Here is an 18629-nt window from a genome sequence, read left to right as displayed (position 1 = left end):
AAAAGTGAGAGGGTGAGTCTTGCCAGCACATACCAGTCTTGAGAATTTCAAGTGCTTTTCTAATGTAGCATCATGCTAAGGTCTTCTCATTAAGCAGGGTGTACACCTATTAGGTCCTGCCAGACAGCTTAAGTTAGAAGTAGGAATTCTGTAAAAGGCAGCTGCAAAAGTTGGGGTAATTTTTTTAGAGTATTTTTTAATATTTTATACTTTTGTTTGAGTGTTTTTAATGTATTTCTGGTAAATTAGTTTTCTGCTACATTGAAAGTACTATGAAAACATTACTCTTCATTTCAAATGTTCATCCTTCATTCAAGTATCCTTTTGAATATTTCAGTGCCTCCAGAAAGAGTTGAGAAGATAATGGATCAGATTGAAAAGTACATCATGACTCGTCTCTATAAATATGTGTTCTGTCCAGAAACTACTGATGATGAGAAGAAAGATCTTGCTATTCAGAAGAGGATCAGGTAGTTGGTTGTTCTGCCTTTCCTTGTTGTATTTACTACCTTCCGTTGGAAGAACACATCCGAGAAAACTGGGCCCTTGAGTTTCAGACCTTGGGTGAAAGTAACAGCTAAGGTGTCTGCCATCCTTAGCATATAAACTCCTTTGTGATGTCAGAAAGAAAAGGCATGTGGTAAATTGACAAGAGGAGAAGACTCAGGTCTCCATCGTGCTCATCTATTTGAATCCAGGCAGCTTTAGATGAGAACTATGCCTGGTGTTCAGATCTCCAAAATTTCCAAGGAACAAGAGGAAATTTCATTGTTTTCTCATTTCACTGCACTAACTATCTTGTCAGGCAGGAAGCTGTGAATATCCGTATAAAGGCAGTGTGTGTTGTCTGTCTTTGTTATTCCCAGGGGTGATTCAGCCATTCCTGCTGCTGCGTCTTTCCACTAGCCCTGGGTTGCTAGCACTGTGCAAAGCACCCACTGTTCCATGGCCAGTGGAGCGAGTGCCCGTGCTGTGCATTCTAGCGGCAGCAGAGCACTGGGGAAAGAGGCCGTCAACATGTGGGAACAGGGCCAGGCCTGAGCCTGAAGAGGTGTTTCTGGAGGAGAGGGAGCCTCGGATCACAAGTGGGGTTCCCAGACAGCGGGGCTGGTAATCGGTAGCTCTGAACTTGATGATGTCTCATCGGAAGTGTGGAATTGATCTTGGGAAGATAAGGGATGAAGCCAGAAGTAACTCAGTGGGCTTTAGACTGAGGTGCAGGGTGAGAGCGTTAGTCAAGCATGTGGTGAGGGTTGGCAGCAGAATTTCACGAGTGGAATCACCATGTGACCAGAAATCTCAGTGGTTCAGGCGGAAGTGACACACGCCTGATGATCTCTGACTCGGGCTCTGGTGTGCCTCAGAAGTCGAGGGCAGAGCCTAAAAGGTGGGCAGTGAGGACAGGGAGCAGCAGGTTCTTCCCAGATCTTCATTCTTAAATATCCATTGCTTTTCCAATGTAGTATAATTTCACTTCAACCGGAAAAATTGTCTTCTGCTTTCTTGTGATAAGTGCAGAAGAGAAGCCTCATCCTAGGATTCCAGTTGCTCAGCACATCAGCCGAGCTGCTAGTAGGTGCAGGGGCTGGGGTTGCCTGACGAGCCAGCGGTGCCCTGTCTTTTTCTGTCACTGAGGAAATAACATGATAAATGATTACAGTCCATCCTTGGACATTTTTTTTCACTGTCTCTCTCTTTCTCTCGGTAGAGCCCTGCACTGGGTTACACCTCAGATGCTTTGTGTCCCTGTTAATGAAGAAATTCCAGAAGTGTCCGATATGGTGGTGAAAGCAATTACAGGTCAGTGAAACTAAGAACTTTTGTATTTGGATGTTTTCCCCTTGAAGTTAGCATTTTGCTTTATAAATCTGTACTTATTTCAGTGAGCAAAAAGATAGTATTTCTAAAATACTTCTAAAATGCAGATTGCCAAAGCTATATTGGAATGTGGTAAAAGTGATTTAAGAGTGTTAGGTTTCAGATCAGCAACTAAACCACTCTCCCCCTTCATTTTCCATGACCATTTCTTATTTCTTGAGCATTGAACTAAAGTCAACTAGATACATTTCTTAAAACTCAACTGCATTTATGTATCAAAATAATTTTGAGAGATGAAGTTGGTGAGGCATGGTTATCCCCAAGCTAGAATTATATATTAAAATGATGCCTCTAGTTGGTTGTTAATCAGAGATGTGCTTTGAATTTCTTTTCTGGTTAGTTGGAGAAGTAAATGAAGTGCACTAAATCGATGTGGCTCCAATGTTCTGGACAGGTCTAGTCACCTAATAAGGTTTCTGTTTCTTAATCAAGAAATAACCCAGCAGAAGTGCAACACAAAAGTTTTAAAACAAAATTGGTGGAGAAGACATCCAACTTGCCCAACTTCTTCTTAATTAAGGAGAAGAGTTGGAAAGAGATTGCCAATTTAGAGATTTTTAATGAAATTCTACTGGGAACAAAAGTGGGTCAGCTGATGTTAGCAGTGCTGGAGGTGCGCCATTAAGTAGCCTCCTTTGGTTATAAGAACCAGAGACTCGAGTTACAGTAAGAAATGAGGGTTTGCTTAAGATATTATCAGGGTTGGAAAGAAGGTGAGGCTGTTACAGAAACTTAGCTTCAAGGCCCCTTCAGGGACTGAATTGTCTTCTGGCTAACATGATTCTTCCACTTTCTCAGGTTCTGCTTCTCTTTGTACTTTTTCACATTTCAGCTCTTGGTATAAAATGTATTATTTTCTGTACCTCCCTGTGTAGAGTTTAATTGTCCTCACTAAATACCACCCTCTTTGTTGCTCAGAGCTTTTCTGCTAAGCTCCTCATGGGTCCCATGAATGACTGTTTTGGGTCAAGGCCCAACCCCCACCCCTGCCTTTTGCTCAGGGGACATCCATAAGAGATTGAAAGTGAAGCCTGAAACTTGTACTTATGTTTTCCCCAAAGACTCTTACTAGTAAGTTCAAGATCAACTGGTTTACATTTAAAGTACTTCATAGGAATTTATGTTGGGGACTCTTTTCTAAAAAGCCACAGGACAGACCTTAGAAAACTAGAAACTACAAGTGCCAAATCATTGTTTACTGAAAAATAAAAATAAGAAAGAAGATGTCAGTATATCAGCAGTTTGTTAACAGAATTTGAGCTGTGGAACTTTGCTCTCTTGGCATCTAAGATGAAGTTTGGAGAGATCTTTTGATAGTAAAAGTATAGCCATGAAATTTTAAAAGCCTTCTTACGCTCTCATCTTAGCCCCCTCTTCTTGCCAGTCCAAGAGCTGGCACATTCTGCCTCTGAGGACCAGAGTTGATATGATCACTTTCTTCCTACTCTATAAACTTGTCAGCCTTCAAAAGGACAGTCTCTAACAATAGTCTTAAATGTGGAGATAATCAGTGAACTTTCTCAAAATCACTGTCTGCTTCTAATCAGGACTGTCCTTTTTGTTTATAAATACACTGCACTGAGGCCTGTGCCACTTGAGTTGGCATCTAGTGGGTAGAACCCCCGAGTGCTGCTAAACACCCTGCAGTGTGCAGGACAGTCCCTGCAGCAGAATCATCGGCCACAATGTCACTAGCACCCAGTTTGACTGGCCTGGGAGTACTGCCTACTTTGCTTTCAAAACTGCATTAAAGATAAGTCTGGACATCTGCTAAGATAGAGTCCCCACCCTCAACCCTGTCTTTCCTCCTGGCCCCTTGTGGCTCAGACAGTAAAGAATTTGCCTGCAGTGCAGGAGACCCGGGTTCGATCCCTGGGTTGGGAAGATCCCCTGGAGAAGGGAATAGCAATCCACTCCAGTATTCTTGCCTGGAGAATCCCATGGACAAGGGAGCCCGGCAGGCTACAGTCCATGAGGTCACAAAGAGTCAGGCATGACTGAGACACTAACGCTTTCACTTTTCTCAAAAGCCCTGAATGGAAAGCACAAAACAGTATCTGAGGACTCGGAAAGGCAAGTCCGAGCAGGCAGATTGGGAAGGGGAGTCATTACTAAGGGAACAGCTAACGCAGTCATGAGTTTCCTGTGTTGTTTACTTTTCTTTCCACTCTCCTAGTTTAGACTTCAGGGCAGCACAAATCATGGAACTGCTCCTGGGGTTGGGTGGTCTAAAAGCAAAAAGAAACTTCTCTCAGACTCAAAGATACTGGGAAGGGTGGGGTTCACTACCAGATGGAGAGTGTGGGAGAAGTCCCTTGGGTTTTGTTTTCCCCTTTATTTTCCTTTTTCTTCTCTTCTCTTTTTCTTTTTACACTGCTGGCCTTGCTCCTTGGCAGGGCAGCTACAAATGCGTCCAGATAGAAAATACAGGCATGCCTCAGAGAGTCTGTGAGTTTGGTTCCCAATCATCACAATAAAGCAAACACCGTTGAAAATGAGCCACACAGATGTTTTGGTTTCCCAGTGCTGATAAGTTATATTTACATGGTACTGTAGTTTCTTCAGTGTGCAGTAGCATTATGTCTAAAGAGCAATATGCATACCTTATTTTAAAAAGACTTTATTGCTAAAAATGCCAAAGCAATTACCATGGTAACATTAAAGATCTCAGATCATGATAACAGATATAATAATAATGAAAAGGTTTGAAATATGCAGGAAATACCAAAATGTGACACAGAGACACAGAGTAATTAATAAGCAAATGCTGTTGGAAAAATGGTGCTGAGAGATGCTCAACATAGGTTGCCACAAACCTTCAATCTGTAAAAAAAAAAAACAAAAAACTGCAGTATCTGTGAAGTGCAATAAAATATGTGCCTGTTATTCACTTTTAATTTATTTTAAAACTTAAGGAATAAAGATTAATGAGAACATGGTTAAATGTTTGAAATGGAGAATGTAAACCAACAGCAAAAGGCAGAAGGATAAATAGGGTGAAAATGGTTTATACACAATGGAGTATTACTCAGCCATTAAAAAGAATACATTTGAATCAGTTCTAATGAGGTGGATGAAACTGGAGCCTATTATACAGAGTGAAGTAAGCCAGAAAGAAAAACACCAATACACTATACTAACACATATATATGGAATTTAGAAAGATGGTAACAATAACCCTGTATTCGAGACAGCAAAAGAGACACTGATGTATAGAACAGTCTTTTGGACTCTGTGGGAGAGGGAGAGGGTGGCATGATTTGGGAGAGTGGCATTGAAACATGTATAATATCATATATGAAACGAGTCACCAGTCCAGGTTCGATGCACAATACTGGATGCTTAGGGCTGGTGCACTGGTACGACCCAGAGGGATGGTTCGGGGAGGGAGGAGGGAGGAGGGTTCAGGATGGGGAACACATGTATACCTGTAGTGGATTCATGTTGATATATGGCAAAACCAATACAATAGTGTAAAGTTTAAAAAAAAAAAAAAGAATACTGGAAAAAAAAAAAAAATATATATATGTGGACATTCCCCCAAATCTTTTTGGTAATAAGTTATATTTAAATAGAAAAAGAAAAATAAATAGACTGAGACATAGTAAGAGTAATTAAAACCCAGAATTAAAAATTTGAACAATAAAACAAAAATTATATAATTCATACAGAAGACAGGTAAGAAGGGGGGCAGTATTAGTAAATTAAAATAAGGTCTCAGCACTGTCCAGTGTTCCTGTCTCCCACATGTTAGTCTTCCATGGCTGGTGGTCCTGTGAGAACTTCCCCAGGTAGCTGACTCCGGGGATGAGGGCTGAGAGCAGAAAAAAACTCTCTGGCGTGTACCACCAAACCACCTAAATCTGAAACTTATTTCTGCTAATGGCAAGAAATTGGTGTCAAATTAAACCACTTCAGCTCTTTTCTTTCATGGTGTTCTAGAGTGTAGGGAGGTGTATCTGTCCAGAGGCACCCACCTGCCCTCCTTTTGTGTAGTTCTGACAGTGCAGAGTTCAAACTTAATCATTCCTCATTGCCTCCTGGTCCTTGTGACAGAGAATGTGAATTTATAAGAGCCTGCTAGTTGGACTTAGTGGTAGTGAAGGGCAGTGAAATAATTTTGCTTCTGAGAGAAATAAAGAATTGTTTATGAGATTAAATAATACCTATGTTCATCCCCTCTGCTACCCAGCAGGTTATAAGTGTCATAAAGCTGTTGTTAGATACTTGTTGCTAGTGGGAGATTTATATGCCGTGAGGATTGGCCACTGTGGACCTCTGTGTGATGGATTTCAGCCGCTTGCACTTTGATATCCAGCTCAGAGACGCCTTGTAAAATAGCCACATTTCTAAAACGCTGTATGCAATTGAGGCCTTCTGGACTGAGTTTTACAGTGTATTTATGAGGAACAAAAACAGTGAAACGACTCTGCTTATTTCTCTGGGGAGTTCATACACATTTTACATCGTGACTTAAAGAATGCCCTTTAGACTTAGGCTTGGCTTCAGATCCCTGCTATGAGCCTTTTTATTGTATAGTCTTGGACAAATCATTGACCCTCTCTGAACCTCAGCTCCCTTAATAGTGCACGTGTATACCCTGGGGATGGAGAGAGTATGCTTGTAGAGCACACAGTGCCTGGCTGATGGGCACGTGTGCCCAAGTGTGAGCTAGTGTCTACTGTTGTTGCAGGCTTTCTCATACGCTAAGTTAACTAGTGGAGAACGGGTTAGTGCACCTCTGTAACTTAAGAGATGAAATACGATGATCCCGACGCCTCTTTGATGTAACCGTCTCCTCACTGGAAGCAGCATCTCTTCTCCTTTGTAGATATCATTGAGATGGATTCGAAGCGTGTGCCCCGGGATAAGTTGGCCTGCATCACCAAGTGCAGCAAGCACATCTTCAATGCCATCAAGATCACCAAGAATGAGCCGGCTTCAGCCGATGACTTCTTACCCACACTCATCTACATTGTCTTGAAGGGCAACCCCCCACGCCTTCAGTCCAACATCCAGTACATCACCCGCTTCTGCAACCCAAGCCGACTGATGACGGGCGAGGATGGCTACTATTTCACCAATCTGGTAAGGACTTGACTTGCTGGTGTTGTGGAGAAGAACCCAGAGGGCTCTCACAGGCCTATGACATGTTTGTGCTCTGGAGTTGAGGGGTCAACATAGCTGAGGATGTTTGCTTGGTACCACAGAGCACATGTGACCAGGCCAGGCACACATACACCTCCTAGGACTTAGCCATTGTGGTTCCCCTCAGGACACACGATGGCCACGTTGAGTGTCTTTGCTGCTGTTGGCTGTCGCTCCCAGGAGTCGCAGCTGTAAGAGCCGCTCATTTACTTGGTTGTTTCAACCATGAATAAATGAGATCTTGGGCTGATTCCTTTATTAAAAGACTTAATGTTTATTTTTTGTTTCATTTCTACAAATTCCCTCTTAAAACTGAATACTGAGATGCTGATGCATAGAGGATGTGCAGCAATTTTCAGCTTTTGTTTTTTTACAGTAATAATAACACTAGGCGGGACAGTTGTGGGGTGCGCACATCTAAGGCCTGAGGCCACATACTTCCTTTTACTGACCGCTGTACTTCTCCTTGTTTGCGTTAGACTGGATTTATTGTCTCATTCATGAGTTTGAGCCTCAAGACACCTTATGTTCTTTGTTTCCTGTGCTGGAAGCTGTTCAGGGTAATAGGTAGGGAGGGGAGGCCAGGTTACATAAGGAAGCATTTCTGGTAAATTGTCTAAAAAGACGGATCCTTGAATCTCCTGCACTCTGTAGCTCTTCCTGGCCCCCTGACCCACAGCCTTAGCTGTGTGCACACCTTTTTTCTTCATCCTCTTCTTGCCAGACTCAGAGTCACGGCCCCAGTGAAACCACTGTGGCAAAAGCAAAAAATTGGCCAGTTGCCACATGCCTTAGGAACTCTGCTTTGCTTCACTCCTTTAACACTCCCGGTGACTCCTTCCTTCTGGAACGTCTCGTGTGCCTCAGCAGTCATGATTCCACTCCATCTCCCTGGGCTCTTTGTGGGCCTGGTGTCCTCCTTGTCTCCTTGAATGTGTCACTCCCTGGGGGCTCTGTCCTCCGTGCATCTCTCTCCCTAAACCGTCTCTGGTCCTAGCGCTGCTGGTCACCTGTATAGTGATGACCTGCAGGTCACCTGTTTTGACCTCACTCTGAGCTTCCCAGCTAATTTATTATGCTTCAGATTTAATCTGTTCAGAACTGAAGCTACCTTCCCATCAAATGTTTCTTTCTTTTCCATTATGTACTGTTTCCATTAGTGGCAGTACTGTGTATCTACTCGCCTAGGCCAGGAGTGTCAGAATCATCTTAGAGGCCTGTTCTTTCCAGAAAATAGGCTGCGCTGCTTCTACACACATAGCGTAAGCCGGTGGGTAAGGTCAGACAGGCACCTTCTTGGCAGATGAGGCTGTTGAAATAGATTTGCTAAATATTCTTTAAGAAGATTCACTTTTTTATGAATAATAAGGTAAGATCCTGCGAACGAGTTTCTCAAAATAAATTCTGAGAGCTGTCTATTTTCTCCTGTTATGTTTTTCATGTTTTTCTCATGAAAATACTTTATTTAAAAAAAAGTATGAAAATGGTATGTGCTCCTTCTAGAAAAAATTAGTTAAGAGAGTATAACTAAGATGTCTGTGTCACTCAGCATTTCCCCCAGCATTTCTATGCTAATAATTGCTACCATTTATTCATTGCTTACTACAGACCTGTGAGACATGTGTTACATTGTTTAATTCTCACAATAAATCTGGGTGGTATTTCCCTCATTTTACAAATGTGGGAACCACAGAGGGCTTAGGTAACTTTTCTAGGGTCACACAGCTCTGGGCTGTCAGTTGACAGAGGTGACATTTCACTCAGGTTCTCTGGTGTCTAAGTGCATTCTTTTAACTGTTTGACATTAAAGTATCTTGAGGACCAGTGGTCTGTGGGCACACAAGTACCTGCGGACATGCTCAGTGGCAGGCCGTGCGCTGAGTGGGTCTGCAGAGCTGGGAAGGCCTCCGCAGGGAAGGGCCTCGTGGGGCGTGGCCCTGGAGCTCCAGGCCACACCGTGATTCCTCTGCCGCACAGCGTGGCAGGGAAGCAGAGCACCCCTGACTGCAAGGAAACACACGGGAAGCTCTGTGATAAGCATTGTGGAATGAATACTAAAGGTGCCTCTTCAGGTATTTCATTCTGTACAAGACCCTAGGACCTTCGGACCACCCAAGGAGAGGACTGGGTTTCTGGCTCAATAACTTGGCAGTTAGATTTAATTTTTTTTAAAGGAAGAAATGCATTATTGCAGATGGGAGTATAAAGGAAACAACATGAATGGCCATGGTAATTTCTGAAGCTGAAGTCCATGGAGGTTCATGAGATTATCTTGTCAAGTTTTGATTTGTTTAAATTCTTTGTAATAAAAGGATTTTTTTACCTTCTCTTTGAATGTTTGTAGCTCTCCTATATAACTATAAAAATGACATTCTCTTCTTTTTATAGTGCTGTGCCGTGGCTTTCATTGAGAAATTAGATGCTCAGTCTTTGAATTTAAGTCAGGAAGATTTTGATCGATACATGTCTGGCCAGACTTCTCCCAGGAAGCAGGAATCTGAGAATTGGTCTCCTGATGCGTGCTTAGGTGTGAAGCAGATGTATAAGAATTTGGACCTCCTGTCTCAGTTGAATGAACGACAGGAAAGGATTATGAATGAAGCCAAGAAACTTGAGAAAGACCTCATAGATTGGACGGATGGAATCGCAAAAGAGGTTCAAGACATTGTTGAGAAATACCCACTTGAAATTAGACCCCCAAATCAGTCTGTAGCAGCTATTGACTCTGAAAATGTTGAAAATGATAAACTTCCTCCACCGTTGCAACCTCAAGTTTATGCAGGATGATGAAAACTTAACATGGATAGTATTTATTTGAGCCTGAATTGTAGCCAGCCCTTCCTACAGTCCACTGATTGGGGTCTAGAGTATAACTTAATTGCTTAGAAGTATCAGCATTTTTAAAGGTACAGTTTGTGGGGATTGTTTTGTTCGTTTTGTTTTGTTTTCCTGTCAGGGGAGGCTTAGTAAATAATAAAGTACTATTTATTGAGTCACTGAAATAGATTCATTTAAGGCCTGTGTGAAAAGTTTGTCTATAAATCTATTTTTTCTCCATGGTTTTCCTATGCGCTTCCTCTGTGGCATTCACTGTGTTTTTGGATTTGATTAAATAATTGCCTTTTAAAGGAGAAAACGAATGCTACAAAAAATGTATGTGGTACCACTGTTCTACAGTTTGACATAATTTTATAATTGTAAAGATAGATATATTGCTAAGTAAATATGTAAAATTGTAAATATGTAAAAAAAAAAAAAAGGAATGGTGTCCGTTGTGCATGGCATTTCATGTGTTAATTCCGTTTTTTTTTTTTTTTGGTTTGAAATGAAGTATATTGAATATTTGCCTTTTAACACCGTTTTATTTGGTTTGCCCCACTAAAATGAATGCAGAAATACTTAGACATACTCTCCCTAATATGTTGGCTCCACCTTTAACAATGTGTAAGCCCTAACTTTGAGGTCCTGTTCAGTCAGAGAACATGACACCATTGAATCACGTTTTCAGTCATGTGAAGTTACTATTCAGTACAGACTGGAGACTGAACCATGCTTCCAGCACCTCTGACCTCCTTCCATTCAGCAGATGTTCCCCGAGCTCTTGGTCAGGGCGGTTGCCCTGGGGCTGAGTCAGAAGCCAGGAATTAACAGGTCTCTGCAGGCGAGAGCTGATGGAACATCTCTCTGAGCTTTAAAGTGCAGAGGCAAGGGAGGGGGCGTCTCTGCTTCCATAGTGTACTTGTGACTTTATGGACAGCCCAGTCACATGTCACATAAGCCTCTTTCAGGATTTCTCAATGTCAGTACTATTTGGAGCCTGAGGACATTTTTATTTGGGTGCCAGCTCATGTATTGTGGAGTATTTAGTGATGTCTCTGGCCTCTGCACTCATTAGACACCAGTAGCAGCCCCCCAGTTGTGAAAAATCATCTCCAGACATTGCCAAATGGGGGGCAGAATTGCCCCCAGTTAGGGACTGCTGATCTGTTTTGTAAGCAAAGGCGTTTTCCTCCTGATGGCTAATATGATGCAACCAAAGAAAATGGCACCAAATGTACAGTGAAATGTGAACTCAGAGCTCATTCGGTAAAGCTCTCCAGCCCCTGGCACTGTGGAGCCTTGTCTAATCCTGGTGGAGCCTTTCACAACTAAATACACCATCGTGATTCTCCTTTCAATCAGTGATGTCTACAGACTCTCGGAGTACCTGGGAAATTGTAATTCCCAGACACCATTTTTGCACAAGATCACATCACACAAGCAGTTAAGAAAGCTTCCTTTGCGTTTCCAGTATCTTCCTCCTGGTGTACCACAGATGCGTAGTGCAGTAGTTTTGGAATAAAACTAGGGTGGGTATAAAACTCGTTACCCCTTACTTAAATTAACGTCTAAAATGCATCACGTTGATACACCTATTGTCCTAAAGCACTGAAGACATGAAGCAGTCAACCGAGTCAGCGGATCGCCAAGCTCACTTGGAGTATTACCATCAAGTGTCTGGAGAATGTGCTCATAGAAACCTGGGCCCAGATGGTCTTCGTAGAGAGCTTCCCCTTTTCTTTCTTTTCTATGTACTTTCTAGGTGCTAATCCAGGTATACATACACACTCTTACTTCTCCTGGGAATATACCGTTCTTTTAGCCATTGTACATTATGTTTATTAAATAAAATGTGCATATCAGCCTCCCCAAAAAAGCCGTCTTCTTTTGACTTCTTACCTGTGTATAAATTGTTTAATTGGTTTTTTTAATATGTCTCGTATTGGTTGAATTCTTTGGACTCTTGCCTTATAGTTTCTCTTTAAGTCAGCATCAATATCATAGCCAGGGTTTCTGTTTTCTCAACCAGAAAGTACTGGCATTTTATGTACTATAAATGTGATTGGAACAGAAGTCCTTATCAATATAGTTTCTTAATCCATTCCTCTTCCCAATAGGTTAATTTTTGGTTCTTCATCTTAGGAAAATAGACAGTATTAATATTCTCATGTTATAAAGGTTTCCCTTTTAAACCACAGTAGTCATTATCACACTTAAACATGAAATAGACATTAAATTAATTAAAAGCAAGAACAAGAAGGTCTTCCCAGCTGGTGAGTCCTTTGCTCCCAAAGCAGGGGACCTGGGTTCAGTCCCTGGTCCAGGAACTAGATCCCACATGCCGCAACTAAGAGTTTGCATGCTGCACCTAAAGATCCTGCATGCCGCAATGAAGATTGAAGACCCCACGCACTGTGCTGTGACTTAAGATCTGGTGCAGCCAAATAAGTAAACGTTTTAAGAAAATATTTTTTAAATACTTAAAAATTTTTTGTAAGTACTTTGTAAAGTTGGTGAGACAGTAGATGTTAAATTTCTCACCAAAAGAGAAAAGTCATTATGTAAAGTGATGAATGTGTTAAGTATATTGTGGTAATCATTCCACAGCGTTTATGTTGTACAAAGTCAAAACGTTGTACAGCTTACACAATGAGATGTCAATTAATATCACCATAAAGTTGGGCTTCCCAGTTGGTACAGTGGTATGGAAGCCACCTACCAATGCAAGAGGTGTGGGTTCAATCCCTGGACTGAGAAGATCCCCTGGAGAAGGAAATGGCCACCCACTCCAGTATTCTTGCCTGGAGAATTCCATGGACAGAGGAGCCTGGTGGGCTGCAGAGAGTCAGATGAAACTGAGCATGCACCATAAAGCTGGGAGAAAAGACAAATCAATGCAAATATGAAAAAAAAAATTAAGTACTTTTCAAATAAGGAACTGTAAAACTTCGAACATTTAAAAATACTACAAAGGTAAGGTAAGGTAAGTCGCTTCAGTCATGTCCGACTCTGTGTGACCCCATAGACGGCAGCCCACCAGGCTCCCCCGTCCCTGGGATTCTCTAGGCAAGAACACTGGAGTGGGGTGCCATTGCCTTCTCCGAAAGGACATGAATAATTCACCATATAGACAAAAATGAACAATGATTTATCTGGGAATGTTCTTTGTTTTCCCTGAAGTGTTCATGATTTCTTGTGACTAAGAAAGCGTCACATGTTAGATTTTCTTGGCATTTCACCTGCTTACATAGTTTTGAATATGAAGATATGTGCTTTGAGAGATCAGAAACAGATCGACGGCATTCACCACTCGGCCAATTATATATAAAAGTTTGTTAAAAAGTGATCATAAGTCTTTTTTAAATGGACACCAGATGAAAAATACTCAACCTCATTAGTAACCAAAGAAATAGAAAATAATTCAATAACAATTTTTTTTGTCACATTGGCAAAGGTGAACATCTTATGGCAAATATAGCACTTTATGAGTGTATAGAGAATTGTGCCTCACTGATGAAAGATTATAAGATTTCCAGACAGCAAGTCAGGGCTGTGTGTCAAGAGCCTTAAAAATCTTTATACTTTAATGGCACAGTAACCCTATTTCTATAATTAGCAATGCTAAGAAAATAATGTGCTTGTGCTTAGTCGCTCAATCTTGTCCAACTCTGCGACCCTGTGAACTGTAGCCAATCAGGCTCCTCTGTCCATGGGATTTTTCAGGTGAGAACATTTGGAGTTCTGGAGTGAGCTGTCATTTCCTCCTCCAGAGGATCTTCCCCACCCATGGATTGAACCCGAGTCTCCTGTGTCTTCTGCATTGCAAGCAGATTCTTTTTTTTTAATTTATTTTTTAAATTGAAGGATAATTGCTTTACAATATTGTGTTGGTTTCTGTCAAAGATCAACATGCATCAGCCATAGGTATGCTTATGTCCGCTTCCTTTTGAACCTCCCTCCCCCTACCTTCCTCATCCCACCCGTCTGAGGTGGTTACAGAGCCCCAGTTTGAGTTCTGCAAATGGATTCTTTATCCTCTGAGCCATCGGGGAAGCCCAAGAAAGTAATAAAAAAATTATATAAAAACATTAAGTATAGAAGTTTAAAAATTCAGTATTTAAATTGTGTAGAGGGGGATGTTTCAATTAAAGAATAATTATGCAGAAAGCTATCCTCATATAGCATTAAGCATAGTTCCAAATCTGTTTTAAAATTCCAAGCAGTGCTAGAGAAAAAAAAAAATGTGTGTGTGTGTATATATATATATATATAATCATCAGTAATTACCATTGGGTTTGAGGGTTATAGATGGTTTTAATTTTCCTTTTTGATATTTCCTTAGTCTTCTTAACTTTATACAATGGCATGGTAGTTTTATCATCAGAAAACAGAAAAAAAAAATATTTTCAGAGTATAAAAACAAAAGCTTCAAACTACTGCATGACAGAATTGACTAGCACACATTAGCTCTTAAAGGGAGAAGTTTGTTTTAAAAGTGACACAGCTGTCTCTGAGCAGCGTTTCCCAGGCAACCTCTCCGTGGTTGCCAATACAGAATGCCACCTCTAGGGGTGGAATCAAGCTCTTGGCTGGCCTGCCCTGCTTTAAAAGAATAATGAGTTGTCTGCAGGGGTAGGTGTCTGGCTTAAATTTCCTCCACAGGAGTATGCACCTGTCGAATGGTTTCCCTGCCAGAAGAAAATTGCTTGCTCCCTTAGTAAAAAGTCAATGAAGCTGAAAGAAAGCTAGTTTCTTGGATTTGAGGTAGCAGCCAGAAGACTGGTAAGCATTCTTAAATGTGGAGGCCTCTCTAAGCACCAGGACGAGTCTGTCGTCAGAATTAAGCTGAAATTCTAGTGGCATCTGCTCTGGGCGGTGGAGAGGTGGGTTGCATTTGGTCATTTTTCTCCTGATTTGGAAAGTGAGAGGGGCGGATGGACATGGTCACTATTTCAAATGCAAACTTTCTCCTCCCCAAAATAAGAGTGACTCATTCTGAAATGAGCCCTTTGTGGGTGTTTGGGTGAACTGATTAGTGAGGGGTTGGACAAGGTGGTCTGCAGAAGCATCTTTCTTTAAAATATACTAATTTTCTGCCCTAAATATATGTGGAGCCCAGACTACATATGAAGAATGGTGCTGGAGGGACTGTGAAAGGTACATGGCCTGGACTTTGACTTCAGCTTCCTTACAATCCAGTAAAAATAGGAAGCTCTAAAAATATGAAAAGTCAAATAGCTCAAGACTTGCTTGACCGTAAGATATAACGGAAGTGACAGGGACCACATCCGGGCTTAACTGCCCTGTGGAATAATTGTAGTATCTCAAGTGTATTCAGCCCCTATGTACAAGGTCCTGTGCTAAGCAAGCATTTAAAATGTATTACCTCTTGAATGTAATAAACCTAGTCTAACCATTTCCTTTGTTTTGGGCTGTGCTGAATCTTCATTGCTGTGAGGGCTTTTCTCTGGTTGCGGTGCGCTGGCTTCTCACTGTGGTGGCTTCTCTTGTGGAGCACGGGCTCTACTGCGCGCAGGTTTCAGTAGTTGCGGCTCCTGGGCTCTAGAGCACAGGCTCCATAGTTGTGGTGCATGGGCTTAGTTTGCTCCGCAGTGTGTGGGATCTTCCTGGACCAAGGATCGAACCCGTGTCTCCTGCATGGGCAGGTGGATTCTTTACCATTGAGCCACTAGGGAAGCCCTAATAAACCTGGACTAACAGGAATAATAATAGGTAGATTTAATTAGTGCATAATACACGCTAGGCATTGTGCTAAGTGCTTCACATAACAACATACATTGAACCTTCTCAGGGAACCTGCAGGGAAGTATTACTGTTATTCCAAGGCACAGAAATGAGGCTGATGCACCAAGATGTGAGTGTCTTGCCCAAGATCACAGAGCTGAAGCGGGGAACCAGGATTCAAACCCGGGCTGTCTAGCTCCGGAGTCCCACTCTTCTTGTTCTATTTTTACTTTGTGTTAGTAAAGTGTTAGTCGTTCAGTTGTGCCCGACTCTTTGCAATCCCATGGACTGCAGCCCACCAGCCTCCTCTGTCCATGAGATTTTCCAGGCAAGTATACTGGAGTGGGTTACCATTTCCTTCTCCAGGGGATCTTCCCAACCCAGGGATCGAACCCAGGTCTCCTGCACTGCAGGCGGATTTTTTACCAACTGAGCTACAAGGGTAAGAACACTTAAAATGAGATCTGTTCTCTTAATATGAGATCTATCCTCTAAATTTTTTGTGTATTTAATTTTGGGTTAAATTTTATACAGGATTGTTGACTCTAGGAACAATGTTGCACAGCAGATCTCTAGAGCTTATTCATCTTGTTTAACTGAAACTTTACACCTACTGATGAATAACCCCATCTCCCATTTCCCCAGCCTCTGGTAACTGCCATTTTCTATCTTTGATTTTGTGAAAGATACCTCCTGGAGATGGAATTAGGCAGTACATGTCTTTCTGTGTCTGGCATATTTCACTTAGCCTAATGTCCCTAAGGTCCATCCATGTTCCATATTGCAGAATTCTGCAATAAAAATTTTATTTCCTTTTTAAAAAAATCTTTATTTTATTGAAGTATAGTTGGTTTATAATGCTGTGATGATGTCTACTGTACAGCAAAGTGATTCAGTTAGACATATATATACACATTCTTTTTCATATTCTTTTCCATTGTGGTTTATCACAAGTTGTTGAATACAGTTCCCTGTACTATAGAGTAGGACCTTGTTGTTAATCCATCTTATATATAATAACTTGCACAGAATTTTCTTAATTATTTTTTAATATTTTGGCCAGGCTGCTCAGCATGCAGGATCTTTAGTTCCCCAACCAGGGATTAAACTTAAGTCCCTTGCAGTGGAAGTACAGAGTCTTAACCATTGGACCAGCAGGAAAGTCTCAGAATTTCCTTTTTTTTTTTTTTTAAAGGCTGAGTAGCATTCCATCGTATGTACACATATTTTCTTTATCCAGTCATCTCTTGGACATTTAGGTTTTTTTCCCACCTCTCAGCAACTGTGACTAGTGTTGCAATGAACACAGAGTTCAGACTTCCATTCATCCTGATTCTGTTCTGTTGGATATATTCCTGGAAGTGCTGGATCATATGGCTGATCTCGTTAATTTTGGGGAGCCACCATACTATTTTTCATAGCAGTTGTACCATTTTACATTCCCACAGAGTCTCCACTTCAAAACACCATTTTATATCAACTCTCCCCAAGATCTCAGAGAACTGAGAAGAGAGAGGTTGGTAAAGAGTTTTGGGGCTTCAGGAAGATAATGAAATTTGAAGAGTTTTTATTAGAGAAAAGATGAGAAAGGAGAGGTTTGAAGTGGGGTGTGGCTGTTTTTGTTATTAGGCAATTAGGACTATAGCATTTCAAGCTACAGTATTTGATTCATGTTTTAAGAGAATTTTATCAATTCCAGCCATGAATTTCCAGTCGACCCTGGGCTGCAGCCTTGAGTTGCTCACAGCCAAAATTAGACATCAAAAAGTGTGGCTAGCAGCCAAATTTGGTCCACCCCCTGCTTTTGTAAATAAAGTTTTATTAGAACACTGCCACTCCCATTCATTCTGTTGCTTTCATACTACATGGCCAGAGATGAATAGTTAGAATAGAGTTCCTGTGGCCTGTAAAACCTAAAATATTTTTTGCAGAAGTTTGTCGACCACTGGTCTAATGTAGTGCAGTGATTGTTAGTTTTTCCTCCTAAATTTTTAATTTGGAAAAATGTCAAATCTACAGAAATATTGGAAGAATAATGAACAACCTACATGCCCTTCTCCTTGATCTAATCCTTAACATTTTGCCACATTTGCTTTTTCTCTCTTGTCCTCCCTCTTTTTCTTTCTCCCCTGCCGCTCCCACTCTGGCTGCAGTACTTGTTAGGTGCAGATACCATAATTTTATATCCCTAAATAAATTAGATATATATCTCCTAAGAATAAGGACAGTGTTTTACATAACAATGAAAATTTAACTTTGAGGCAATAAACAGACCAAATTCTCCAAATAGTGTCTTTAATAGATTTTTTAAAAATAAAATCCAGCTTCATGTGCAGGATTAATTACCACATTTATTGGTCATGTCTTTTTAGTCTTCTTTAAATAATTGCCAGCCTTATTTTGTTTGGGTGTGTTTTTTCAGCTTTATTGATATAGTTTACAAAACTGTAGGATGTTTAATGTGTACATGAGGATTTTTGTTTTTCATGACATTGGTATATGTTTGTAGAGGGTGGGCTCAATGTTTAGAGAACGTCGCTCATCCGGGATTTGTTTGGTCATTTCATGGTGACTAGATTTGAGTTTTCACTGGAAGGACTGATGCTGAAGCTGAAGCTCCAATACTTTGGCCACCTGATGTGAAGAGCCGACTCACTGGAAAAGACCCTGATGCTGGGAAAGATTGAGGGCAGGAGGAGAAGGGGGCGACAGAGGATGAGATGGTTGAATGGCATCATTGATTCAATGGACATGAGTTTGAGCAAACTCCATGAAATAGTGAAGGACAGCGAAGCCTGGCGTGCTGCAGTCCATGGGGTCTCAAAGAGTCAGATACAACTGACTGAACAACAGGGTTTGTGTTTTAGGGGCAGGAGTACCAAAGAGGGGCTGTGTCCTTGTCAGCGCCCCCATCAGGAGACTGATTTTTAATGCAGGAAAACTACCCCAATGGTGGTAAACAGGTTTGAATTGCTAAAGACACACAAATGACAGGACTCAATAAGGCAGTGCTTACAAATCTAGAGTTTATCTCAGGC

At 41.3% G+C, this 18629-nt stretch overlaps 2 protein-coding genes across 12 annotated transcripts in view; both read left to right on the top strand.

Moving 5' to 3' along the window:
- The window catches only part of RABGEF1 (RAB guanine nucleotide exchange factor 1), a 70556-nt gene extending 58840 nt beyond the window's left edge, over positions 1-11716 (top strand). For 9 of the 10 annotated variants that reach the window (XM_070362894.1, XM_070362895.1, XM_070362900.1 and 6 more), the window contains 4 exons: positions 338-470; positions 1709-1800; positions 6710-6966; positions 9415-11716. In XM_070362894.1, the coding sequence (XP_070218995.1) occupies positions 338-470; positions 1709-1800; positions 6710-6966; positions 9415-9813 (881 nt within the window). In that variant the 3' untranslated portion in view covers positions 9814-11716. Of the gene's footprint in view, positions 1-337; positions 471-1708; positions 1801-6709; positions 6967-9414 lie in introns of those variants that run through there. The other variant, XR_011462670.1, reaches the window with a different exon arrangement.
- A 2762-nt stretch (positions 11717-14478) lies between these two features.
- TMEM248 (transmembrane protein 248) overlaps positions 14479-18629 on the top strand; it is a 42280-nt gene continuing 38129 nt past the window's right edge. Inside the window, exon 1 of one of the 2 annotated variants that reach the window (XM_005889878.3) lies at positions 14479-14628. The gene's annotated coding sequence lies outside the window, so the exon portion shown is untranslated. Of the gene's footprint in view, positions 14730-18629 lie in introns of both variants that reach the window. The other variant, XM_070362948.1, reaches the window with a different exon arrangement.

The sequence above is a fragment of the Bos mutus genome, chromosome 25 (genome assembly GCF_027580195.1).
Source record: "Bos mutus isolate GX-2022 chromosome 25, NWIPB_WYAK_1.1, whole genome shotgun sequence".
Taxonomy (NCBI): Eukaryota; Metazoa; Chordata; class Mammalia; order Artiodactyla; family Bovidae; genus Bos; species Bos mutus.
Note: the sequence above shows the minus strand (reverse complement) of the source record. Positions and strands in the feature narration are given on the sequence as shown.